Source organism: Pipistrellus hanaki (assembly GCF_964339955.1).
Source record: "Pipistrellus hanaki genome assembly, chromosome: 19".
Classification (NCBI taxonomy): Eukaryota; Metazoa; Chordata; class Mammalia; order Chiroptera; family Vespertilionidae; genus Pipistrellus; species Pipistrellus hanaki.
Window position 1 is genome coordinate 10049956 of NC_140521.1, and position 26774 is coordinate 10076729.

The following is a 26774-nucleotide window of genomic DNA, read 5'->3' on the forward strand; positions in this document are numbered from 1 at the left end:
CGGGTTGGATCTTCACCCTGTGGGTGCCCAGCTCCCTGTCCTGTCCTGGTGGGGGTCAGCTCTAAACAGAACAGGCACGCGGGAGGGGTTCCTCTGGCCGCCCCCTCAGATGGCCCTGGGAAGGCTGCAGGCCCTGGTTTGGGTTTCGGGATTAGGGAAACCCGAGCACCATAGCGTGTTGGGGCTGGGATTAGGTGAGCTCAGCTCTAAGATGCTTTGCTGGGCCCCAGGGGGCCCCCTCAGTGACCTCTTTGCTGGCCTTGCAGGCACGGGCGCTTGGCCAAGGACCAGCATGTACGGGGCTCCTGGGGTCCACTGTGGCGGTACAAGAAATTCAGGAGACTCCTGGGAGCTGGGGTGGCAGGTGGGGGAGGAGTGGGCACAGGGCAGAGTAGGTCAGGCCTGCTCAGGGCAGTTCTGCAGGGGAGCGCCCTGGACTGTCCTCCTGTAGACGTTACTTCCGGGTCTGAAGGTTGGGCCCTGGCCATCCCATGACCAAGTGCACGTGGAACAGGAAGCAGCATCTGTAAGACAGGCCCAACCCCCCGTCCACCCTGTCCCCTCCCTGGGGCATCACTCCTAAAGTCACTCAGCCCTTGCTGCCTCGGGGGAACCCCTGGGATGGGAACGGAGGGCAAGTGGCTCCCAGTGGGTTGTGAACAGCTCAGGGAGGCAGGAGTGGCTCCTGGTGGCCACCCCTGAGTGCCCTGGCCTGGACCCCGATGTACTTATAAGAGCCAGACACCAAGGCGTGCACGGCCAGTGAGCAATGTGAGCACAGGGCCCTGAGGCCATGCAAGGAGCCCCCTCACCTGGGTGGCCCGAGCATCTGGAGCCCGAACAGAGTCCGGAGGGCTCAGTGATGTGGCCCGGAAGCCATGGGTCTCTCAAGACGGCACAGGCCCTGTCTGGCCGACTCAGGGTCCCCTCTTGCAGGGTCCGGGGCCGCTCTCACTGCCCCCGGTGGAGAGCGGTGGGTGAGGGGCTCAGGCCTGAGCCAGGCTGTGGAGCAGGCTGGGGCTCCGAGCTGCTGCGTGGGCTGGGTGTGCAGCGAGGCGTGTAGCTGAGACGCTCGGGACAAGCCACCCCAGGGTCCTCGGGGGCTGCAGGCACAGACACCCGGAAGCACGGGCACCGCCGGATGCGGACCTGTTTCTCATGGGGCAGCTCTGCCTGCAAGGGCCCTTGGCTCAGCGAGGTGGGCACTTCCTGAGCCAGGCCTCCTGGTCCCCCCACCTCCCCGCCATGTAAAAAGCATGGCTGAAGCATGCATGGGGGCGGGTGCTGCCCACTACTGCTGAGGAAAGCTGGGCTCCTTGGCCGGGCTGCGAGATGCTGGGAAGACACCAGCAGCCTGTGGTTCGGAGGGGACCGCAGCCAAGCATCTTGTCCACCTCCCCTGAGCTGATGGCCCCTTATGCACCCTGCAGTCAGTCCCCTCCTCCCTTGCCTTGCCTATTTCAGTTTCCATCCAGCCCTCAAAAACTGCTTGTCACCCTCTTCTGTATACCTGCCTCCCGAGGGGACAGCACCTCAGCGGCTGGAGAGGGAAGAGGAGTGGGGGAGTGGTGGGGGAGGGAGAGGGTGCCGCTGGAGGTGCCTTGCCCAGCTTCCGAGCTAAGGGTTAGGCCGGGAGGGGGTGGCTTGGCCCCTGAGCACAGCCCCTTCCCTCCCATGGGGTTGTGCAATCTGAGCCGTAGGCAGAAGTGTGCAGGAATCACCCAGGGTAATTGTAGGTTACACCAAACAATCTGAGGAATTAAAATCATATTTTCATTGCACCATAAAAACTTGCAAAGGCGGCGGGAAGGCGGCCCTCGGGGCCAGGTGGAGAGCACCTGGCCTGTGGCGCTCTGGCCCCTCCCGCGTCCCTGGGAGGAGGGGGCGGGGCAGGGGTGGGCCTAGAGAGGGGCCTCGGGCCATTCTGTGAGCCTGGAGCCCAGCCGCATGCTGGACAGATGACTGCTCCGTGCTCCTATTGAGGCCCACGTGCAGGGTGAGCCCTCACTCAGGGAAGCAGCTGTCAGAACACCCTGTCCAGCTGGGACCCCAGAATCTGGCCCCCAGGTCCCCCCAGAGCAGTGTGTGCATGTGGGAGTCCAGGTTACTGGGCGCCGTGGCAGGAATTGCATACTGAGAGGAGTGGGCACAGGGCAGAGGCTCAAAGGTGGCTCCGGCGATGGCGGTCGCCAAGGCCAGGCCCTCTAGGCTCCTGCCCACCATTTACCAAAAAAAACGTGAACCCCATGAAGGGGCCTGTGGAGCTTAGGGGCCACACAGACAGCACCCCCACGAGCTGTCCCGAGCCCCGCAGGACTGGACGGCGAGGCTGGCGGTGCCCAGCCCCAAGGGTGCATTGCTCTCTCCCAGGGGATGGCACAGGCCAGGCAGCCCAGGGTGGGCATTGCAGACACGGCAGGTGCAAGGTTGGTACTGCGGAAAGGGGCGTGCAGAGAAAACCACGGGGGGGGGGGGGCTGGGGGCAGGCACGTGGGAGCACCCTGGCAGCCAGTGGTGGGCGATCCTGACCCTCCCCTCAGAGAGGTGCCCAGTGTGCACGAGGGTCCCACTCAGGCGGCATCATTTCCATCGTCACCAAAAGCAACAAGGCCATCCCGGGCTCCTCACTGCCCCAAGGCAGACCCATCGGGCTCAGGGCACCTGCAGCCCCTGCCTGGAGGGCCCCTGGCAGCCCGCGTTAGCTGACCTCCGCACACCTCGCCTCTGCCTCCACGACAGGGCACCCCTCCTCCCCGCGGGGAGGCGGCCCGCGCAGGATCCAGCCTGGGGCGCGCCGCCAGCCGTGCGTTAAATGGGACACGGCTGATCTCGTGCTGCACTTGTCGAGAGGGCCCGGCCCAGCCCGGCACTTGGCATCTTAATTGGGCGTCTGAGAGCTCCCGCGCACGCTTCCCACAGAGCGAGGCTCCCGCAGGCCCATTAAGGCGCAAAGGCATTCCTTTGTTTGCTGACAAGCAGGGTCCCATCCAGGGCTCCCGGGCCAGCAGACTAAGTGATGTTTTCTTAAGAAAGACACGAGATTAACCGCCACTAAAGCCCCAGCACAATGCCAGGCCCTGCCCGGCGCTGTCAGCTCTCTCTCGGCGGTGACTGACAGGCACCGTCAAGCCTCAATGTGCGGGATTAGCCGGAGCGCAGCACACGGGCTGGCTTGGAGGCCACCGTGGAAACGAATGAGGTGCCTGACATTCAGGGGACAGAGGGCCTCCAACCCCTGCCCGCTCCTGTCGCCGGGCCACACTGCTGGCAGGATGCTCGCCTACCGGGAGCTCAGAGGGTCCCGGGAGGGGTTCCCCGAGATCGGTGCGGGGAGGAAGGGCCGGGGTCCTCCGAGGCACTGATGCTGGGAACGCAGGGATGCTACCCAGCTCCCGTCGCAGAACCATCTGGAAGCAGTTCCCAAATGACGAAGGGAGGTGATGGGTGTGTGTGTGTGTGTGTGTGTGTGTGTGTGTGTGAGTGAAAGGCTGGTGGGGGCACATCGGGGGCACTACAGGCAGGGCACACTTGAGGAAAACACCCTCTTTATTTGCTCTCCAGAAATGCCAGGGGGGCTCAGACGTGGGCAGCCCACGGGGTGGGTTTCTGCGCAGGTCGTCATCAACTGGCATCGGGGGCCTGGCAGGGCCGGCCCGGGCACGAGGGGCAACGGGGCAGGTGTGGGGCTGACGTCCCACGGGGGCCATCCCTGCAGGGCACACGGGCAGTCCATCCAGACACGCCGCCCACGCCGGGTACCTCGGGGCTCTCCAGGCGGGGCTGAGGGTCGCCTGGGCTGGGCCTTGGGTGTCCTGCCAAAGGCGGGGGGTCAGCATGAGGTGGCCACCCCAGCCCCGCACACCCGTGGCCACGACTCTCCTGCCCACGTGCAGGGACCCTCTCGGGGCAGACGGACCCCCGGGGTGGGTCACAGGGAGCACTGTACTGTGAAAACTACTTTGCGGATGGTAAAATGTTTATCATCTTTTAGGTGTGACATTCAGATATCAGTTTCCTCCGTTTGTCTACAGAGAAGGCGGCCCTGACGGGGGCACCCTGGTGGAGCAGGTGCCCCCGGTGCCCCTGGAGAGGCCCTGAGCCACCGCACGGCCCCTCAGGCTGAGCCGGAGGATGTTGGGCCTGAGAGATGGAAGGCTCGGACCACAGGCAGCCAGCCCGGGGGCCGGGGTCAGGGAGGGTCTCGCTAATGCCTTCCTCCTCAGAAGAGGGGTGGAGGCAACAATGAGCGAGAGGTTTCCGGCAGCTGCTGGCCCAGCCCGGCCCTGCGCAGCTCTGGCAGAGGCAGCTGTGCGCAAGGCAGCATCTCCACCTTCTGGGCGAGAGGGAAATGAGCGGGAAGGAGAGGGAGGCCCGCTCCTCCCGCCCAGCGCCAGCGCCCAGGGGCCGCTGAGCTCGGCCTGGGGGCGCTTTCCACATCCAGTGTGCCACCTGGCACAGGCCACGGAGATGGGTGAGCCCACAAGACACTTCCTGCCTGTGGGAGCAGCGGCAGCCAGGCCGGGGCCTGGGGCATCCTGGGGAGGGTGGGGCCCTCAGCGGCCTCCTTTCCCATCCCTGTGTCTTTGGTTCCTATGGCCCGGGCCCGGGGCTCCCTGGGAGGTGGCACAGGGCGGGTACAGCCTGCCAGGCACCTGGAGGGCAGTTCACAGTGGCACCCTCCCCTTCTGTCACGGCTCTATCCTCACTGGGAGCCCGGCCCACACGTACCTGGATCCAAAGCCCCAAAGGGCCTGGCGGTGGGGGCAGCGGGCGTGCCGTGTGCCCTGGGCTCGGCAGGGATGGCGGCTTAACCTCAGCAGCCCGTCACGGTGGGGTCCATGCCGGAGCGCTTGGTGATGCGCAGTTTGGTCACCTCCTCGGCACACGTAGGGTGGATGCCCACCGTCCGCATCACCTGCGCGTAGGAGGCCCCGCACCTGCACGCGGGGGGGGGGGGGGGGGGGAGGGGGGCCGTGAGGCAGTGCAGGGAGGCCTGTGCACGTGACCCTGCCCCCGGGAGGGTGGCACCCAGGAGGGCACCTCAGAGGTCTTGGTCTCCTCACCCCCTCCCAAGCCTGGCCCCCACCCTCTCTCCTGCAGCCAGCAACCAGAGACACCTGCCAACAACAGCTGGACCCATCCCATCTCCCTCCGAGAAAATGCCTGCATTGGCCGGGGGAGAGGGGGCCCCACCTCCCACCTGACCTTCCCTCACTTGCTCCAGCCTGGCCCCCTGCGGCTCCCCGCCCACCAGACACAGCTCTGCTGGGGCTGTGGCTCCACTGGTCCTGCCGGGGGCCCACGTCCTCGGTCTGCCTGAGCCCACGTGTTACCACCGCAGCCTGCACCCGCCCAGCCTCCCGTCCAGCCGGCTCTTCTGCTCACAAGTGCCGCCTGCGTGCTGCCCACGACCCCTCCCCATGCACGGTGCATCCTGGGCACGCTGGGAAAGGATCTGCTGGACACCCTCCCCGGCCGAAAGGGCTTCCTGGTGTTTTAATTACATTTTAAAATCCTGATTGAGACACATCAGCTCTCTACTTATTTTTATGCTCTTTTCCTCTGAATTGCCTGTTCATCTTCTCTGTCTACTGGATTCATCCTATTATTACTGTTGATTTCTAAGAGTCCTTTGCATGTGAAAGAAACCAGCCCTTTCCAGTTGCGTTATTAAAAAGGCTGCCGCATTTTAGAGTCTCCAGAAATTGTTCCAGCTGAGTGACAGTCCTGACAAAAGCATCCGAGTGCCACGGAGATCTGGGCCGGAGCCTGGGGGAGCCGGCCTGCCAGCACTCACACAGGTCAGGGGCTGGGCTCCAGGGGGCACCCTCAGCTGTTCTCCTTGTGCCCAGGGTGGACTGCCCTCCCACAGTGGGCTCTGGCAAGGCTCAGCAGAGCTTTGTACCAGGCTCCTGGGCCTCCTTCCAATGGTCACTCCATGTGAGATGAATCCCGTGATTAAGGACCACGGACACATGTTCCTGGACCCAGCCCTGCCGCCCGCCTCCCCTCCGAGGCTCAGCTCCCCTCCCCTCCGGGGAGAACCTGACCCCACCCCCAGTGATCGCCTGGATGCGTGGGGGAAGGGCTCGGAGGGCAATGGGAGGCCTGAGGCTGGCTGCCCTGTGACGGGTGCCCATCGGAGGGCCTGTGCCGAGGCCGAGGTGTCTCTGGGACGTCTGGACTAGACCCTCACCTTTGTAGCCCTCCATCACCAGGTTTTCTGGGTATCAGTCCTGCTCCTTGAACCTCCATACACCCCAAGAATCAATGGGGATCCAGGAGGCATGTCTTCCTTTATGAGTCCAGCCCCTCCTCCTTCTCCCCCCCCCCCCCGCCCGCCCCAACCTCTGGCAGGCCCACACCCAGCTGTCCAACCTCCTCACTGGCCTACGCAACCCACTCCTACCCAGAACCTCCGTCAGCAGAGGCTCCAGGCGGGGGCCCACAGTGCACAGCCTCAGCCCGAGATCCAGACAATGGCTGGGGCTCCCGCAGACGAGTGCCTGCTGGGGGGGGGGGGGGGTGCAGAGGGAGGGTGCGGGAGGGGAGGGGCTGGCACTCACAACGCACCTGAGGCTGAGACTTGGCTCATGGCCACCTGGGTGCTGAGGCCCATGAATGAGGGCCCTAATCGTGCTCACTCTGAGTGAGAGAGGCCCAACGAGTGACCCCCCTTCCCCCCTTCCCCCGAGGGCCGCCAAGGGCAGGACGCTCTCCTCTTGCTCCCCAAGTGGCCTGGCCATACACACTCGGCGTGGCCGGCTTAGCGGGGTTTGGCGGGAGGAGGAAGCTGCCTCTGGCCTGGCTGAGCCTGCCCTTCGGGGGAGCCGTCCCGCGGAGAACACAGAAAGCTCCCTGCGGCGCTGCCAACACACAGAGGGACCCCCGTCTGCGCACCGGGCCGCGGCCGCGTTCTCCCGGACTCACTTGATCCCCAGCGCGAATCCCTGAGTGACTTCGCCCGCGTTGGGGCCCAGGAAGTGCAGGCCCAGCACTGGCTTCGGGGGCTTCCGCAGGCACACCATCTGAAAGCCACAGAGTCAGCTGCCGCCTGCCGGAGGCGGGAGCCCGGGGCTGCCTGTGGACCGCCCCCCCCCATGTATGTGTGGCCGTGGGGGGCTCCCCCACCCCCGGGGCCCACTCTTTCCCTCTCTCTCACCCTCTGGCATGCCCCGGCCTGGCCCCCGAGGACACTCACCTTTATGTAACACTGGGACGCGTCCCGTTCGGCCACCGTGAACTCCAGTGGCTTATAGTAGGCGTGATACACCTGGGCGACAAGACACCGGTTCCAGGAGTCAGTGGCTGCAGCCCCTCGAGCCCCCTGCACACGGCCCAGCTCGGACAGGCTGTGCGGACGCGGCAGGGCCCCGGGCTCTCCCACGCGGCTGTGGTCCAGGGCCAGGACCCTCCCCCTCGCACAGGCCGTCTATGGCCAGAGCCGCTCTGTGCGGCAGGCCTCTCCCCGTCAGGCCGAGGTCCCCGTGAACCATGGCAGCAGAGCAGGCACCAGGCTAGCGCCACCCGCCGTGACTGGGCCCTGGGCCCAGAGCTCAGCACAGGGCACGGGAACCCCCCAGGAGGGCGGTCTGAGTGGACGCTGCGGAGTGACCGGGTGACGGCGGCGGCGGGAGACGGGAGCGGGTGAGCGGGTGGCCGTCTGGCCTCCCTCAGGCACCCTGGGGCTTGGGGGGCCCTCGCTGAGCAGGGAGGAGGGGGCAGGCGCAGGGCCCCGCGGCCCACACCGGAGCTGTCGGACAAAGGCTTTCAGCACCCGAGAAGGGACCGACCGACAGCGCGTTCGGGGCTGCGGCCAAGTAAAAAATGAGCAGGGCCCTCACATGTGTTGCACAGCCATTATTAATTAATGGAGCTTCAGAGAATATTGTTCTAACGAAGACCGAATTGTAAAAAAAACAAACAAAGGGTATTTGGCCATTCAACATTGTGAAACATAAAACAACATTATAAAATGCCACGAACATATGTCCCAGTGTACTCGCGATGAATCAAACAAAAATAGCAAATAAAGTGCTGAGGGGAAGGCCGGCCTGTCAAGCGGGGCCTGTTGATGGAGGGGACTGGGGCGCTGGGGCAAGGGGCAGGCCCCGGAGTCCAGGGCCCTATTCCCAGAGGGCCCCGAGCCCTGCTGTGGTGGCCGCATGGGGCCTGGTTCCTAATCGGTCCGCCTGCAGGCTGCGGCAGCAAGAGGAGGCCACACGAAGGCTTCCAGCACCCAAAGTGTCCCCAAGTCCTGCCAGGCTGCCTGGGCACGCGCTGTGCCACCCCCGGGCACAGCTGGCCCGTCGGAGCACACCCCAGAAGCAGCCTTGTCTGACGAAAGCCCTGCCTCTGAGATGAGAGGCTGAGGCTGGGCTGTCAGGGGCCTGCGGGGACTGAGCGGGTCTCGTAAGAGGAGCAGAGGCAGAAGCTGGCAGGGGGCTGGGGGGCAGGTGAGGGGTCACAGACTGCAGAGATCACAGGGGAGTTGGGGAGTTGCAGGAAGTCGAGGTACCTGGGGGCAGGGCCAGGCTGGGGCAGGAGAATAGGAGACGAGGGTTAGAGGTCAGAGTGCAGAAGCCTTCCCAGGTCTAGGGAGACATGTGCCCTTGTGAGGTGGCCACACTGCAAAGGCTCCCGAGGCCACCCTCTAACACTCCCATCCATGCACATGTCCCTTCCGGCCACATCACAGCCTCACAGCCCTGGTTCTGGGCCCCAGGCCCCGCCCCGCTCCTGCCCTCAGAGGTGCAGTCCTGGGATGCAGGAAAGTCAGCTCTCCTGCTCGCCTGCTGGGCCTCTCAGGGAGCGGGTGCCAGACGGCACGAGGGCCACACAGGTGTCACGCTGTGGCGGCCCCTTCTGCTCGGGGCCCTGACTGACCTCCACGTGATCGGCTCCGTGGCGTGCCACCGCCGCCTCCTCGGACAGCCCCACGCAGCCATATTCCAGCGGGGTGAACACCGTCGTGGGGACCTGGGAGAAGGTTCTGAGTCAGGCACACCGCTGGGACACAAGATTGAAGGTTCTCACCGGGCCAAGTCACCAGACACGCTGGCTGGCAGGCCACAAGCGGTGGGCAGACTCACTCACTTATTCCTGGGCTAAACTTCACACACACACACACACACACACACACACACACGCAGACATGCACCCACCCACTGATGCACACACCCCCCACATGCAAATATAGATGTGTATATATATACCCATAATATGCATGCACATATGCAAAGACATGCACAAAATGCACAGATATATGCATGCACATATGCAGACATGCACAAAATGCACAGATATATGCACGCACACAGACATGTACTCGCACCACACACCCACACGCACACACACAGATGTGTACATATGTGCACCCCTACGTAAACGTGCACACATACCCTCACGCTTCAGTCTGAAGCTAGCCCGGGAAGAGCCATGAGCACTCACATTGTCGTAGTCCATCAGGTCTTTGGACTGGCCGCAGAGCCTCTGGGCCAGCAGCCTCCCTGCCATGATGGCGGTGGGTGTCAGCTCAGGCCGCCCCTGCGAGGAGGGAGAAGCGTGGAGTCAGTGAGAAGCGGAGTCAGCTCAGCGTGTCTCGTTAGGGAGTCCGTGCAGTCCCTCCATCACCCTCCACCTCCCTAGTGAGGTGTCTCCCTGTCAGAAACTCCCCGGCGCTGTCTGCTGCTGGGCCGCCCTGGGACAGCAGGCCCTCCGCCAGCCGGTGGTTCTCTCCTCACTCCCTCCGCCCAGCTCTGGGTGATCACACCTTCCCCAGCAGAGCGGTGAGCTTCTAACGAGCCCGCCAGGCTCCCTCGAGGCCTCTACCTGCACCCCTTCTTCATGGCAGCGACCTGGCAGAGCTGAGCCCACAACAAAGCTCCAGAGATCCTGCTGCCACTCAGCCCTTCAATGGATTGGGCCTCTGGCTGGCCCGGGCCCTGGCATTCTGTGCGCTCCTGACACCGCTCACCACAGCCCATTACAAACCCAACGTGAAAATGCAGCTCTCCTGGGGTCCCCTCTGTCCCAGTGTGTGTCCTGCAGGCAGGGGGGTGGGGGTGGGGGCGAGAGCGGGGGACACAGCCCTCAGCGTTCCTGCACGGGTAGGCCCAGGACAAGCTGCCAATCACCCCTGCAGCAGCAGGAAATGCAGATGTTGTTTGACATTCCAGAAATGAATGGAGATCCGCAGAGATAACTCAGGAGAGCAGACTGTGCATTCCACTGAGCCTGGCTAGTTCAGGAAACCTCCAGGCGCACGCGCACAATATCGCACTCAACAATGGCTCACCCCACCCCCTGCACACACACACACACACACACACACACACACAACACACACACCAACCCGGACCATTGCAGTGTTAACCCTTGTGCCTGCTCAGAATGACCTTCCCAAGGAAGCGAATTTAATTATCTGAATACGTGATGCTTTGTGTGTGCCATATGCTCCTGGCCACATGGTATAAAGCAGTGGTCGATAACCGGTGGTCCGTGAGGTCCGAGAGGTTGGCGAGCACTGGTCTAAAATATGAACTGTTTCTGCTGTGTTAGCACAAGCCCTGAGGCTGATGGGACTCCAACTCACTCCGTTCCTGGGGTGCGTAGAGAGCGCGTCTTATTCGAACTGGGCTCTCCCCTGAGACCACGGCGCTGCCTGAGGGCACGGCTCACGGGACGGACACCGGCAGCCAATGCCACCCCCAGGCCATCAGAGATCACTCTGAGCAGCGGCCGCTGGCTGCGCAGGCTGGGTCCACGGGACACTTGAGAACACGTGCAGTCACTCCCTTCCATTGACACATCAGGACCACTAGATGGTCAAAGCTGACCTGGAGGAGAACTGACCAGAGCTCTGGCCACACGCCCCAGCTGAGCTGTCCCCGAAGCCCCATCCACGCCGATGGGAACACTGGCCCTTCACCAACAACAGGAAGGCCCAGCCTTGCGTGTACCCGCCCTGGCTGTCCCCATGTGTCCCAGCTCTCTCCAAGGCCCCCAGACACCATGACCACAGCAGAGACTGCGGGAAGGATGGTCCCGCAGCATCAGCGACAGCTGCCTCGCAGCTCCAGGTTTCCCCACCCAGGGACCCACTCACCTTAGATACTGGCTCCCCCATCCCTAGGCATTTCCCAAAGTGGGTTCCCTGGTGTACCTGGACACAAGCATCCTCATTCAGCTCCCCTGTGCCTTTTCTAGCTCTTCTCCAGCCCAGACTTCCTTCACCCCCCCCCCCAACCCCATAACTGAGCATCTTCTGAATCTGAAAATTCCTTACATCTCTCCTGACCCCCAGGAACTAAGCATCTTCTGAATCTGGAATAGTTTCCTGGTGTTTGTCACCTGCGGCCACTACCAGAATGTTACCCCTTTGAGGCCTGGGATTCTATCTGTTCCCACGGTGGCCCCAATACCCAGAACAGTTATCGGTACCAGAACAGTGGGCACTCAGTCAGCACATGATGAATGAATGAATGAATGAATGAATGAATGTAAATTAGCACATCGTTGTGGGCTTAACGGCTCCCTGCTCCCCAGCCCCAATTCACCTCTGCCTGGAACCTCAGAGCGTGGCCTTATTTGGAAATAAAGGTCTCTGCAGATATGACTAAGGTAAGGATGGAGATGAGGTCATACTGGAGTAGGGGGGGGCCCTAAATCCAACGAGAGGGTCCTGCCAGGAGAAGAACAAGAGCGCAGCCCCCTGGAGGAGACGGTCCCGTGAGGCAGAGACTGCAGGGCTGCCGCTCCGAGCAGGACCATCCGGGCCATCAGATGCTCGAAGGGGCGGGAAAGGTCCTTCCCCAGAGGCTTCGGAGGGGGAGCCTTCAGACCTCCAGGCTGCGGAATCAGGGAAAGTAGACTTCCATCGTCCTCGGCCACCCCGTGCGCGTGATTTGGGATGGCAGCCCTGGGACACGTGTCAGTGACACCAGCAGGTCTCCAAGCCGGGAGGCTGCTGGGGTCAGGGTGCCTGGGGCCCCTCTCGGTCCCTTGACCAGGGACTCTCCTGAGCCACCTCCTCGGTGTGTGCTGCACACGTGTGGGGCAGGCTGACTGTTCCTGAGGCTTCGGGGGAGCAGGGGCCCCACAACTGACCAGCGGAAGGTCTTGCTAGGAGCCTGGGGGGCAGGGGGGACAGGGCTTCCACCAGGGACTCGTAGGTAGTGTGCGCCCTCCTTTCCAGGGGAGGGAACCGGCGGGCCTGGGTGGGGCTGGGTCCACATGCTGTCAGGCTCCAGTGCCCTCAGGCCCTGCCCATCTGCCAGCCCAGGGAGAGTGCTGACCCGCCCAGAGATCAGACCCAGTGCCCTGGGGCCAACGTGGCGGCATTTCCAGTGCACCTCTGCCCGCCTGCGGGGAGGGTGAGGCGGCCATGGCGGTGAACAGGTGTCCCTGCCTCAGAGCTGACGCAGAGGTTTGCAATAGGAATCTGCTAACGGTGCTCTAAGGCAGTGTTTCCCAACCTTCTCTCATGATGAGAATCACCTGGTGGAGTTGTTAAAACACAGATTCCTGAATCCCAACTAAGAAGTGCTAAACTAGAATTTTGGGGAACATATAGGTAAAATTGTATACTTAACTAGTGCTCTAACACAGATGTTATATACAGAGCACTAAGTTGGGTATGCAATTTTACCTATGTTCTCAAAAATTCTAGTTTAGCACTTCTTAGTTGGGATTCAGGAATCTGTGTTTTAACAACTCCACCAGGTGATTCTCATCATGAGAGAAGGTTGGGAAACACTGCTCTAAGCCATTTGTAAGGGTCCCCACCTACCCTTCATGGCAAGGAAGAGCATTTGAGAGAGAGAGGCTGCCCGACTCCTCCCAGAACTCACATCTAGTGGCACCTGGGACTTGGCCCAGCGCCTCCGTCAGCCACGTGTCTCCCCACGGCCTGGCCAGGGTCGGTGGCCAGGGTCGGGGGAGGGGGTCAGGCAGCGGGCACCAGCCATACCTCCGCTGTGTCTCCAATGGCATAGATATGGGGGACGGAGGTGGCTTCCCGGGCATCCACCAGGATCTTCTTACTCTTAGGGTTGGTGTCCACTCCAGCCTTCTCCAGATCCAGGTTTCTGGTTTCTGCAACTCGCCCTGAAGGAAAGGAAGAGCAGTTTACTGACCGCAGTTTTCTTTAGCCGTTCTGACCACGATCCTTGGTTTATTTGAAACACTTCTCCGACTGCCTACTTTAGAACTGGTAAAACATCAAACACAAACATCGTCGGGGGACTCCTGGCCTCCACGGGCCTCAAACACACACACACACACACACACACACACACACACACACTCCTTACATTTATTTGCACAAAGAATCCGTGAAAGGATGAGGCAGGACCAGCAGAAACAGTGGGCCTCGGAAAGGGAGGAAGCTGGGGGAAGGGACAGAGTCAGGAATAGGACTTCTCTAAGCACATCCTGTGATACAATGTTGTTTTCTTAGCCATCTATGTGATTACACATTAAAAAATAAACTTAAATTAAAAACGGGGGAAATCCCTATGACCTACAAATAACCTGAAACGAAGGGGCCTGGGTGTGGATGCAGCTGGTAACAGAGCAATAGAAAGATGACTCGTTCAAGAACTGAAGGAACCAACATTCTAACTGAATATCCTCAGAGGGTTATGTCCTAACAATAAAGCTGCAAACAGATCTTGTGTGTCACAGAGAACAGTTAAAACCTCGTAATGTTAAATTTGAAATTCATTAATTTTTTTTAAATATATATAAAGTTCCTGGTTCTTACCACAGAAAGTTCTAGAAGCAGTGATGACCCAAAGGCGATGTGCATCGAGCCTGTGATCACTAAACCCCTCCGCCATGAAGGGGCCATGACCCTGGTGTAGCCCACTCCGGGCCGGGGTGCCTTGGACATGGCAGAGCAGCCACAGGCGTGACGGGACAGGGCCATGCAGCTGTTACAGACATCACGCCCCCGGGGAAGACTATCCTTACCCAGGCCCCTCACAGAAGCCGCGGCTCCTGTCCTGCACGTGCATTTTCCACTGAGGTCCCCATGGAGCCCACTTGTGGGCCTCAGGTGAGCTGACGGCCTCGTGAGTCCCCATATGGCTCTTCCTGGGCCGTAGTGACCGCCCTTCCACTCTCTGTGACCCTAGGGCTCCCACGCTCCTCCTGACGGGTCGTACTGGGGCGAGAACAGCACCTCATGGTGATTTTACGCTTCCATCCTACCATCAGGCTGAGTGGATCAGCTGTGGCCTTTTGTCCTCTCTCCTGCACTCCTGCCTGGCCAGTCACAGGAAGGGGAGCCAGCCCTGAGCAAGCAGTGAGAATGCACCAACTCACACGCTGCTCAGGGTCTCAGGACAGACCCCACAGCCCCTCTAGGGGGCTGCAAGGCGGTTCCTGTGGCAGCTCCACCCTGCAGACATCAGCTCCCCCGCTTCCGTGTGTCATGACCTGCCCAGCAGGCAGCCCCAGCTTTGAGACCCCCAAAGTGGACAGCAGACCTGGGCCCAGGGGCAGAGCACACCACACCCACCCTCAGTGCAGTCAGCGTGGTTAACCCTGCTCTTGGGTACAGAGAGGCCAGGAGGGGCAGGGGACAGTGGTCCCTGGGTGCTGGCGCAGCTGCCGCCCTGCCAGGCTCCACAGGCTACAGCGTGGGTGTCATCACAGCCGAGCTGTCAGCACGGGCCCCCTTTTCCCCTCATCTAGTCGCTGTGGCCTCACTGAGCAGGAAGTGTCAAAGGCCACTCTCCGAGAGGGCAGTGGGCAGCTCGTGGATGATCCCCTAATGACAAAAACTAATGACTCCTGAGGCACGGTTCCCACAGTGTGCGGTGGCTCAGACACACAAGAGGCCGGGGAGCGGGCGGTGCCAATGTGGACATCTGGAGGGCTGAGCCGTGTGAAAGGGAGACCTCGCCTCCAGCTGCTCTCTTGAGGCGGGAAGTCAAAACAGAGACTCGGCTAAGCCGTGCTTCTCAAGTTCATGGGGAGCCGGCTCCAGCCTCTTCCCTCTGCTCGGCCACAGCAATCGGGTGCCAGGCAGGCTGGCACCTCTCACCAAGGAGGCCAGACACAGGCAGCAAGAGGCTCCGGGGTCCCTGCGCTCTGACGGCACTGGAGCGGTATGACTGGAGACCCGTGAGAATGCAAACTGGGACACGCCACCGCGGCCAGTGTCCTGCCCTGGACAAGATGGCCTGGGGGTGGGGGTGGGGGTGGGGGTCCAGGCCTGACTCCCACATCATAAGAGAGATTGGTTTCTTGGAACCAGTGGGCACACAGGAACCCTTGTGCCTTTGGGAAGGGACTGAAACAGGTTGCGCCTCTGTGAGGAAGGAGCTGGGCCCCGTGGGCAGAGCTGGAGGAGGGGGCTGGCTGGGGGGGCCGAGGGTCCCTGCAGGCAGAGGGCTCACAGCTCAGCGCGCTGGCTCTTCCCCAGGCCCCCAGTTCTGGGGGACACAGCACACCGCAGCTCACCATGCCCACCGCTTCCTGCGGATTGCTGAGGGCTGGGGCAAGCGGGTATCCCAAACGGTGCTGACCACGCCGTGCCCGAACTCCCTCCTGCACTCCTGCCTGGCCGGTCACAGGAGGCCAAGAGCATTTCCTCACATGCTTTGCGGTAACCATGGCAACTACACACCTTGCGGATGCCAGCAAACCACATCCGAGGTCCCTAAGAAAATACAGCATCTCCCCCTGTTCCCGGACTTGATACATTCCAACACCCCCCCGTGGGTGCTTGAAACCGTGCATTTGTACTGAAACTTATACTTTTTTTTTTTTTCTTATACATCTGCAATTTCCAACCTTTTTCATCTCATGGCAAACCTACACTGATTACTAAAAATTCTGTGGCACACCAAAAAAATATATCTTCTGCCAATCTGACTAAAAAAAAAAAAAATGGGTATGGTTTTGATTCACTCACACCGGACGGCTATTGTCACAGTGACTGTTGTCATTTTTTCATTTGACAACCTAAGGGAAAAGCGGTCAGCGCCCCTGGTTCGTTCGGGTATTGCATGCTTTAAAAATTCCTGCGGCACACCGGTTGAAAGTCACTGTTATACATGCAGGCCCTTTCACTTAAAGGAAGCACTTTATGGCTCCTGGTTGGCATATTCGAACTGTCAGCATCGCTACTCATCTGCTTGGGGGCCATTATTAAGTAAAATAAGGGCTGCTTGAACACACAAGCACTGTTAATACCTGGGCAGTTGATCTGGTAACAGAGACGGCTGCTCAGTGACTAATGGGGGGGAGGCAGAGACACTGTGGAGACCCTGGACAGAGGGACGATTCACGTCCCAGGCAGGATGGAGTGGAATCACGCGAGATTTCATCCCTCTACTCGGAACAGCATGCCATTTAAAACGTGTGCGCTGTTTGTTTCTGGAATTTTCTCTTAATATTTTTGGGCTTCGGTTGACTGCGGGTAACTGAAGTAGCAGAAGGCAAGACCATGCATACCAGGAGACTACTATATAGATACATTTAAAAGCAGTAAATTTGTTACTAAATATCAAACTTAGGAATAACAAATGCAGGAATCAGGTTGCCTCTACAGTCCGTTTTGAAGGCAGAATGTTCAGGGCCCCCGAGGCCCAGAGGGAGGAGAATGGGTGCCAGGGTGGAAGCAGTGGCTGGCCTCACCAGCAGGGCAGCTCTACCACATGGAGAATGTCCAGCCTAGGCCCGTTTTCCCTTTATCTTAGGTAAAAATAAAGGTACAACTCTGGCCGGTATGGCTGTTAGTTGGCTAGAGTATCGTCCAGTAAACCAAAAAGTTGCAAGTTTGATCCCTGATTCCACTGTGTATGGGAAGACAACTGATGTTTCTCTCTCACATCGATGTTTCTCTCTCTCCCTTCCCCGCTCTTTAAAACTAATACGCATGTCCTCCAGTGAGGATTAAAAAATAAATAAAGGTACTACTCCTCGAAGGATTTGGGGGAAGAGGGGAGCCCCCACCGTGCCCCAGGCTGCATCACCCTGCGTGTCACACACAATATCCCCCCCCCCCCAACACCCCTACCGACCCCGCACAGAATGTCTCCCCCTTCAGCCTGGGCTCTTGGCACCAGCTGGGGTCCAAGTATCGCTGAATGGCTCCCCCGGGGAACTCCGGGAGGCTCCCAAGTCCTGCTCCCTGGACACCCCCGGCTGGAGATGGCCATCTGCCCGCATGTCTGTTTACGTTTAGTTCCCTGGGGCAGGTTCTACGGGCCGGGCAGGAGGCCACACCCCCAGGGCTGCTTCTTCGGGGGTTCAGGGCTCTGCTCCTTCCCGAAGGGGAAGGGGGTAAGGTGAGGGCTCGGCGCACTCTCAGTGCTGATCGTTACTAGTCAACTTATTTCTTGGCCACGCATTCACTCCATTTCCTCTTGCGAATTGTCAGTTCCTGCCTTTTCTCATTCGCTTACAGACGTTTTCATGACTTTCTGGCCTTGCAAGAGCTTCCCAGGGAATACACGTATGATGCTGTGCCGTTGTTACAGCAAACAGTGAGACATTAGCATTCCAGGTACAAGCAGATGTTCTCCCTTCCTCTTCAGAGGCCACAACCATCTGCACGAATGTGTGAGTGGGCCCCACCCCTCTCTGCCCCGGGAGCTGCCTCCCTCCCCAGGCCCAGCCCTGTCCATCGGCCAGAGTCCCTCTGGAGGGCCATGTGACCCCTGGTATCTCTGAGGTCAAACAGTCCCTCCTTCCCAGCACCCGGCACCCAGGGCCCTACAGGGGTGGCGGAATCAGCATTCAGCCCAGACGTTCATGGTACAACCGGACTGGGCCAGCCCTCCTCTGATGCCCACAGCTGCTGCTGCTCACCGGCCACCACGCCACGCAGCCGCTGGAGAAGCCACGTCTGAGCACCCCAAGAGCCCCTGGTCATTACTCCTTGCTCTGCCGGGCACGGGGGCGCAGATAACCGGGCGCAGGCAGCTTCACGCGCCTCTTCCATCCATTATGGGAGGACAGGCATTCCCCCCGATTTCACGCCTGCCTGGAGCACATGTTCTGACGAGTGAAGGGCAATCCGTGTAACGAGGTAAGATTTAAGTGCCAGCGGGGGTATGACAGGGTGAGTGAGGACTGTGATCAGAGAGATGCAGCAGGGATTTGCAGGAAGCAGCTGGAGGCTCAGTGCTGCGAGCTCCGGAGCCTAGGAGGCCGGACAGACAGCGTGGGCGAGGGCCAGGAAAGAGCTTCACACACAGGCTCATCGAGCCCCCCCACCCCCCCGAGCGACCCTCCTGAGGGGCTCGTGGACCCCCAGAGCCGGCCACCCGCCCTGGCCAGGCCTGTGCAGCACCTCCAACCAGGCACAAATGGGAACCCACACCTTCGGAGCCTCTGGTTGGATTTTTGGAGACTTAACTTTTCAAAAATGTATGCTATGTGTCTCGTCACCCTTCAGACGTAAGGGGAAATGATTTAAAAAACAGCAAAGGGCTTTTTTTATGGTCTCAAATGGCCCCTTCTCAGTGAGTGCCAGGCCGATCCACAGCTGCCAGCCCGCCGAGGACAGAGCGCTGCTCTCCTGCTGGCCTCGGCCTCCCAGGCAGGGCTCCATGTTTGCGGAATGAATGAGTGAGGCCCTGGACCTCAGTGCGACCTGAGGCGGGCTGCCTGCTGTGACCACCAGCGCCCACTAGGGCCTCCTAGGCCACTGGTCGGCAAACTGCGGCCTGCGAGCCACATGCAGCTCTTTGGCCCCTTGAGTTTTTAGCAAAGGCCAGCTTAGGAGTACCCTAATGAAGATAATAACAGTGTACCTACATATATATTTTTAAGTTTAAAAAACCTGGCTCTCAAAAGAAGTTTCAATCATTGTACTGTTAATATTTGGCTCTGTGGACTAATGGGTTTGCCGACCACTGTCCTGGGCCATCGTGAGGGAGCCTTTTACCTGGAAAGCTCCTTGGACAAGCCGGGAGGGCTTACCGACTGGGGCGCACGTGTCTGTTGGCCAGAGTCCATCCTGGAAGACCGTGTGTGGGTCTTTCCTGTCTGAGCCGGGGTGCCAGCACTAGCATGGCATGAAAAAGCCACGCTGGCTCTGCAGGCAGCCTGTGGACTCAGCGGAACCTCCAGCTCGGTCCCAGCGGCAGCCTGGCCCCAGGGCCCCAGGAAGGAGCGGCTCTGGCGGGCGGCGTTGTAGCTGTAACGGTGAGAGATGTAGTTCCCCCGCGGCTGGCTGCTCCGAGGGGCCGTGCAGACTCAGGCGGTGCACGTTCATGTGGTGCCCGTTTATCTCTAGGACTTTCACAAAGGTGGGGGGTTTTTTTGTTTTTGTCTTTTCTTGCCTTTTTTCCTAATTGGTTTCTACGAAGTTCTAACCATAAATCCTGGATTTGACTTGGTAAAGAGCCCCCATCTGATCCCCGTGGGCACCGAGGTTGGCTGGCTGGCTCCGGTGGCTCTGGGGGGCCCGGTGACCCTGGACACAAGGAGCTGGCACAGCTCTCCATCCCGGCTGGTGGCTCACCCCAAGCAGAGGGCGCGAGGCCAGTCTGGGAGCACAGGGCACTGTCTTCCCGCTGCCCCTCTCCCGGCTTCTGCCACTGCAAGCCGGGGCGGAGGGAAGTGAAGGTCACAGCCGACGGCGCTGCTTCAGGAGCGGGGCGCACTGCCGGCTGCACGGGGTGGTAGGCACGCCTGTGGCTGCACCCTGGCCTGCGAGCTCCATAAACATCTTCTTTTCCTCCAAAAGCAAAGCACAGACACAAGCAGGTCTGGGTCTCTCTTGATGTAATTACAAACTTGACGTTTGCACTGACCTAAAAGGCATTAGGATAGCAGAAGAAAAGTGGTTCCTTCTTCAAGGCCAGCTGCTCCGCCTGGGGCGAGGGAAGGGTGGACACCGGGTGAATCGCGCTGTCACAGCGCAGTCTTCTGGATGTGACTGCCACAGCCAGGCCTCTGCAGAGCCCCCTCCGGGACGGAGACAACCAGGCACGTGCTCTCCTGCAGCCACAGCAGCGGGCGTTCCCAGAGGACAGGCCCGCGGGCTGTGGACCTGGCTTCTCCAGTCCAGGCTGCGTCCCCGGTCAGCCCACAAGCTCCTCCCCAGCATCGATGGCCTCAAGGAGCCGGAGCCCTGGGCTGCCTCATCCTTTTTGCTGGACTCGGAGCACTCCCACCCATGAACCCCCAGCCCTGGGGCTCAGTTCTGTGGTGCCTCCTGCCCCCTCTCCTGCTGCCTGGCCCCGTGAGGAAAACGCCTCAGGGACTCTGTGAGCCGAGTGTGCAGTGTGGCCGCACCATCCGATGGGCACAATTGAACCAGGACGGCTACTATGTGCCCTGCAACACGATCCCGGGGCAGAGAGAGAGGAGATATCAGGCTGTAGTCCACGCTAGACACGTGTGCTCCCCTCCCTGGGCGTGGTGGCCCCCATCGTGGCTCCCCGGACCCTTCCTGTGTCCCTGGCCGAGGTCCCAGGACACGTGCTGTGTGGGTGGGCTGTACTCAAGAGTGGCCTGTGGTGGGTGCCTCAGGGTGGTGGCTGGATGGAAGCGGGAACGCTGGGCCCGCAGTGCCTCGGTGCCAGGGCCTGCTGGCTCCTTTTACACCACCTCAGGGGCTCAGAGTGACCTGACGGGGGGATGACCACGGCTCTTCTGCTGGGACGAAGCCTGAGAACCAGAAATGGCTTCCGGGCTGGTTCCCCGGGTCTCACCCAGCAGCCCCGGGGGCTCCCGAGGTGGGTCTGAGAACATGGCCATCTGGCTCTTCCAACAGTGAGCAGCGTGCCATGGCCCGGGGATGGAGGCGCCAAAGCCTTCATCCTTCCCTCGAGTGAAGGACAGAATCTTCCCGAGAGGCTGGAGGTGATGAGGGGCAGGGGGTTCCGGCTTGTGACTTTCCAGGCTGCGATCCAAACCCCTTTCGTCCGAGCTTTAAAAACAGAACCTCGGCCGGACCAAAGCTGACCGCTCGCCTAGAAGCGCTGGCGCTCGAAGTCTCCGCTCCCGACGCCCGTCCTGCGCCGGCTCCCCCAGACGGCGGGGATCCAGGCCACAACTGGTTAACTGTGCCGGGCGAATTCGAGCCGGCAGCGCAGGCTGACTGTCTTCACTCAGCACTGTAATCGGCACATCTGCAGACAGGAAATCCTCCTCGCCGAGAGTTCCCAGTCTATTATCTGAGACACCTGGTGTGGGTGGGTGATTCAGAGACAAACAATGAGAGGGCCCCCTGCACAGCAATTAACTGCTTTAACTGCTAATGTGTCTAATCCACCACGTGGAGATCAAGGCTGCGCGGAGGAAGAGGCGCAGAGTCCTCCTTGGCTTCCAGGCTGCGTGCCCGGCGCTCGCCAGCTGTGGCCCAGGCAGGCGTCGGGCACCGGGGCGCCCGTCAGGGCCGGGCCGGCACGCAGCCCCACCGGCGCTCCTGGCAGCCCCCTGTGCGTGTCCACGGGGCCTGAGGGGCATCCTTCCCTTCTCTGTGTTTAACCGACGTCCAAGCCCAGCCCGCTGCGGGGCAGGATGTCTGGTCCAGGAGCTCTGTAGCACCAGCCGTGTTATACCGCCCCCCACTGCCCCCAGGGCGTTTGATCTTAACCTCCCGGATCGGATCATCCTTTATGGCAAGTAGAGATAGAGCGTTGGCGAAAGGCTTACGGGAGTCAAACCGGCAGAAAAGCATTCCCAGTTGTTAAACTGGGGAGCAGCTCCCGATGTTTACAAAACCTGGCCCAGGAGCGAGCAGCAAAGTCAGCACATGCCCGTGCAGCCCCAGGAGGCGTGCCAGAAACCGCCGCCGCCGCCGCTGCGCCGCCTGGGGAGGCGAGGTCAAAGGCCAAGGGCTGTGAAAAGCTTACACCCCCGGCATCAATCATGCCGGGCAGACTGTCTGGGGATGCTCTTTTTGAAAACACACACACACACACACACACAGAAATAAAACGAACTCCTGGTGGGGGAGGGCGGGCAGGCATGCATGTTGGGGGGCCTTGCTCGCCCTCCACCGGGCCCCGTCTGGAAGCCAGGCGACCCGAAAGCTCTCTGAGGGCACAGAGCCTCGCCCTCGGAGCGGCTGCCATCGGCACGGCCTCAGCAGGTAGCGCTGGGGGCAGGCTGGCGCCGCGGTGCAGAGGTGGAGACCAGGGGCGTGGTGGGCACAGGGACGGCAGAAGATGAAGGACTGATGGGTGCTGGGGCACAAATGGGAAAGAGAGATGGCCGCCTCCCGGGTTAGAGCGGGGTTTAAGGTGTTACCGGTCAAGTTACACTTCTGGGTCTGAGCAATTACACAGTCTTCTAGTGTTCATCGGCATAGAGCTACCTAAAATGTACAAGTGGGTCAAGAACGTCTCCTTTGGTGACTTACTGACTTCGGGGGAAGAGGCACTCAATTTGCTCGGGGGCATTTCTGATCCTTCTCCTTGCTCCTCAGATCCGCTCACACTGACCACCCAAGGGAGCATCCTCTGGAGGTCAGTTCTCCCTGTGATTCCCGGTCACTCTGAGCAGCTCGGAACACAGGCTTTTCGGAAACCCACTGCTCCGTGATGCACACCTGCTCCCGCCAGGAGCCCCACCTCCAGGAGCATGGGGACCGAGCCACCAGGCCTCGCCAGCGCCGGCAGGACGCCCTCCAGCGCTCGGTAACCACGCGCTTCACGGACACGGGCCCGGGGACAAGCCTGTGAGCCACAGGATTTCGAGCCCAGGTTCACCGAAGACGGACAACTGACCAGACGGAGAAAACACCTCACGCTGAACACCTCAAGAGCGAACAAGACCTCGATGCAACACACACGCTGGGGGGCGATGAGGAAAACAACTCTAACCCCCAGAAGCCACAGTAGGAGCGTCCCGGCAGAGACCAGGCTCCCAGGGCGTGGTGCCTGGGCCCCTGTTCTCCCACCGAGCTCCTGGCCTTTCCTCAAAGCCCAGTCCCCTCTGAGTCCAGGCCCTGAGCAAGGATCTCCCCCCACCACCCCCACACTCCCCCCCTCCTCCCCAGGGGGGCCTAGGGGTGCAGGGAGGGTCCCGCCTGGGAGGGAGTGTGTTCAACAAGGTGGGCAAAGGGCGAGTTCTGAGCAGCCCCACCTGCCCAGCCTCTGCCCTCCCAGCAGCTGCCCCAGGGCCTCTCAGAGCACTGGGGGATGAGAACACAGCCCGTGCCTGGCCGGAAGAGGCCTCGGGTCTCTGTCCTGGCCCTGGGTGCTGTCCTTGGAAATCTGCAGTGTGACTGCCGGAAAGGCCGGGAAAGGGGCCCCCGGAGCATCTGATGACCTACAGCGCGCACAGCAACCCACCGGGAGGTTTATCAGGAGCAATCCGGCGAGTCTTTGTGACGGCCCCAGGGGTGCACTGCAGCGCCAGCCCACCTGAGAGCCAGCAGGGCGCGGGGGCCCCGGGAGCAGCGGGAGGGGGAGGGGGCGCTCACGCTCCCCACCCGGGGGCGCTCACGCCCGCGCCGCGCGGCTCACACGCCTTACCTACGGCCCACAGGACGGTGTTGAAGGTGTCCGTGCCCTCCCGGCCAGAGGCGTGCTCCTTCCAGGTGACCTGGAGCTGGTTGTCCTGGAGCCGCTTCACGCTCACGACGGTGCAGCCCCTCAGAAACCGGGTCCCGTGAGAGGCCATGTAGTCCGTGACCAGGGCTGACATTTGCTGCGAAGCACAGAGCACACGCCGTGAGGACCAGGCGGCCGAGAAAATGTCGCCACCAATGACGGAGCAGGAGGAGAGAGAGGACCGAGCCGCCTGCCTCCTTGCGAAGGCCCTGAGGTGGGGGTAAGAGGGGGTCTCTTCCAAAGAGGAGGCTCAGGGCTCCCCTTCTTCTACGTGGCCCCATGCAGACCGCCCGCCCCTACCTCCGGGCCTCCCTGTTCTCCGTGGAGCCGGGAGGGCACCGGGCACCCCCTTCCCCAGCCCCCAGCTCTACGCCAGAGAACCCTGAACCCTTCCGCCAGGATGCACTTGACCTCTGGGCTCTTCTTTATTTTTTTTTTTTATTTATTTTTTTTTTTAATAAGTTTTTATTTTTCATATTATTACAAATGTTCCTTCCCCCCCCCACCCCCACCATTGCTCTCCTCCACCAGGTTCCCACCCCACCCTCTGCCCTTTCCCCTCTCCCCATTGTCCTCATCCATAGGTGCACAGTTTATGTTCAGTCTCTTCCCACGCCCCCCTCTCCCCTTTTCCCCAAGAATCGTCAGTTCACTCCCCTTCCATACCTCTGATTCTATTATATTCAACAGTTAATATTGTTCATCAGATTTTTTTAATTTCCTTGGTTTTTAGATTCACTTGTTGATAATTACGTATTTGTTGTTCATAATTTTTATCTTTGTTTACTTTCTCTTCTGAAAGAACCCCCTTCAGCAATTCATATAATTCTGGTTTGGTGGTGATGAACTCCTTTAGCTTTTTTTTATTAGTGAAGCTCTTTATCTGGCCTTCGATTCTGAGTGATAGCTTTGCTGGGTAGCTTATTTTTGGCTGTAGGTTCTTGCTATTCATCACCTTGAATATTTCTTGCCATTCCCTTCTGGCCTGTATGGTTTCTGTTGAGAAGTCAGCTGACAATCGTATAGGTGCTCCTTTATAAGTTACTACCTTCTTTGCTCTTGCTTCTTTTAGTATTCTCTCTTTATCTTTTGCTCTTGGAATTTTAATAATGATGTGTCTCGGTGTGGTCCTCTTTGGATTCCTTTTGTTTGGAGTTCTGTGCGCTTCCTGGACTTGTAAGTCAAATTCTTTCACCAGGTGGGGGAAGTTTTCTGTCACTATTTCTTTCAGTATGTTTTCGATATCTTGCTCTCTCTCATCTTCTGGAACCCCCATAATTCTGATGTTGGTTCGCTTGAAGTTGTCCCAGAGGTTTCTTACATTATCTTCAATTTTCTGGATTCTCTTGCCTTCTAGCTTCTGTGGAGGAGTGTCTTCTGGCTCTTTATGTTCCAAATCTTTGACTTGATTCTTGCGATCTTCCCTTCTGTTTTTAGGACTCTGTAGAATATTTTTTATTTCAGACAATGTATTCTTTATTTCTTGTTGATCCCTTATCATTTCTTGTTGACTCCTTATTAATTCTAGTTGATCTCTTTTCATATCCTCATAGGCCTTATCCATCTTTTCTAGGAAATTCTTGAAAAACCTCATAAGCGTAGATTTGAACTCTATATCCAGACGCTTTTTGTCCTCCATTTCTTTCGTTTGTGATCTATTTTGTTGTCGCATTTCGCAGTTACAGATGGGACGGTGTTTCAGGGTGGAGCCTGCAGCTTTGGCTTCCGTCAGCCCCGCCCTATGCGGGTCCTTCAGTGCTCGCAGCCGGCGCCTCTGAGAGAAAGGTGCCCTCGATTTTCGCCTGCTGCCAAACAGTCTATGCTCTCCCACAATGAGCCCGGTATTGGGGTTCAGTTCAGTTGGAAGTGGAGTTGGAGGTGGCGTTCACAGCAGTCTGGAGCCCCAGTCTCCTTCCCGTCAGGGCAATCCCGCGGCACAGCCGACCGTCCCTTCTCTGGGGGCAGTGTGCGCGCCTCCGGGACCTCCTTTCTCAGCTTCCCCGGGTTCCGACTTACAGCCCAGCTCCCTATGGCTGAGCCTGAGTCCCCGGGGTCTGGCCCAGAACTGGGGTTCAGAGCAGTCGGGGGCCCAGCACAGTCGGAGTTTTATCTCCTTTCCGCTAGGGAACGTCTGGGCTCTTCTTTAGATGCTAATTAACCGTCTGCACGGAAAGTAATGACAGAGGAGCACCCTTCTCCTGGGGCTCCCCACCCTCTCTCCTGGAGCAGGGAGCTGGGACAGGAGGGGGGCCCCTCTGTTCCCCACCAAGAAATGCAGGAGAGTGGTGCTCCTGGGGGGCGGGGGTCATCTATAGAGAGGGCTCCTTCCTCCCAGCCCGCATTCTCGGGCTGCAGACGGGGAGCCTAATTCTGGAGCCCCCGTGGGCTATCACCACGGCACAGGGCGCGGTCAGCCACAGGAGAAAGTAAAAGTCACTCTAAACGCTCTGTTGTCTGCTCAGATGCACCAGCTCACTTAGGGACGGGGACACCAGGAGAAGCCCTGCCCTTCCTGGAGCCCTCTGGACTCCTGACGGCCTGGACATCCCTGTCTCGGTCTGAGGGGAACTGCTGGCCCCCCGAGCTACGGCGCAGCTCCACCGTCCCCAGGCCTGCCGCTGGGGCTGCAGCTCGGAGCTCTGACTGACGCTTCCTGCTGAAGCAAGGCCTCGGTCACCTGGCCTTGCCACTGTCCCTCCCCCAGGGCACCCCTGGAGCCTGCTCCCTCTCTCCCCCCCCTCCCTCGGGTGATCCCACTGTCCCCAAGTGGGATGAATCCGACTGTGCCCCGGCATCAGACTGCCTCCCCTGCTGCGATGCCTCTGGGGAACTCATCTGCCAATGGGCCCTCCAGCCCGGCCTTGCTCACTGCAGCCCCTCGGGGGGCCGGATCTAGCCTCTTCACCTTCCTCCATTGGCCCCTCGCTGGGAACTGCTTCCCCTTCCCACTGTCCCCAGCTTCTGCCTCCATCCAGTGCCGAGGCCAGCCCTCCCACAGCCCCGGTCCCCACAGTCCCCGCTGCCTCTCCTGCCTCATTTCTCCTGCCTCCTCCGTGTGGCCTGTCCCCTCAGCAGGCACTCAGGGCCTGTGCGCTGAGGGAAGTGACAGATGAGTGTGGCAGCAGAAGTGCAAACAGCACATGGTGGGCCCACCAGGCGGGGCAGGGCAGGCCCGGGAGCCGAGGGCGGACAGAGGGCCAGCGGGACCGTGTGAGGAGGGGCTGTCTGTCTTTGGGGAGGCAC

General features: G+C 60.1%; 1 protein-coding gene across 5 annotated transcripts in view; it reads right to left on the reverse strand.

Annotated features, from left to right (window-relative positions):
* Positions 1–3528: 3528 nt before the first annotated feature.
* Positions 3529–26774, reverse strand: part of TXNRD2 (thioredoxin reductase 2) — a 47736-nt gene continuing 24490 nt past the window's right edge. For all 5 annotated transcript variants that reach the window (XM_084867930.1, XM_084867931.1, XM_084867932.1 and 2 more), the window contains exons 11-18: positions 23454–23628; positions 12971–13107; positions 9451–9546; positions 8887–8979; positions 7202–7273; positions 6931–7028; positions 4729–4937; positions 3529–3812 (exon numbers count right to left, since the gene is read on the reverse strand). In XM_084867930.1, the coding sequence (XP_084724056.1) occupies positions 4814–4937; positions 6931–7028; positions 7202–7273; positions 8887–8979; positions 9451–9546; positions 12971–13107; positions 23454–23628 (795 nt within the window). In that variant the 3' untranslated portion in view covers positions 3529–3812; positions 4729–4813. The remainder of the gene's footprint in view (positions 3813–4728; positions 4938–6930; positions 7029–7201; positions 7274–8886; positions 8980–9450; positions 9547–12970; positions 13108–23453; positions 23629–26774) is intronic.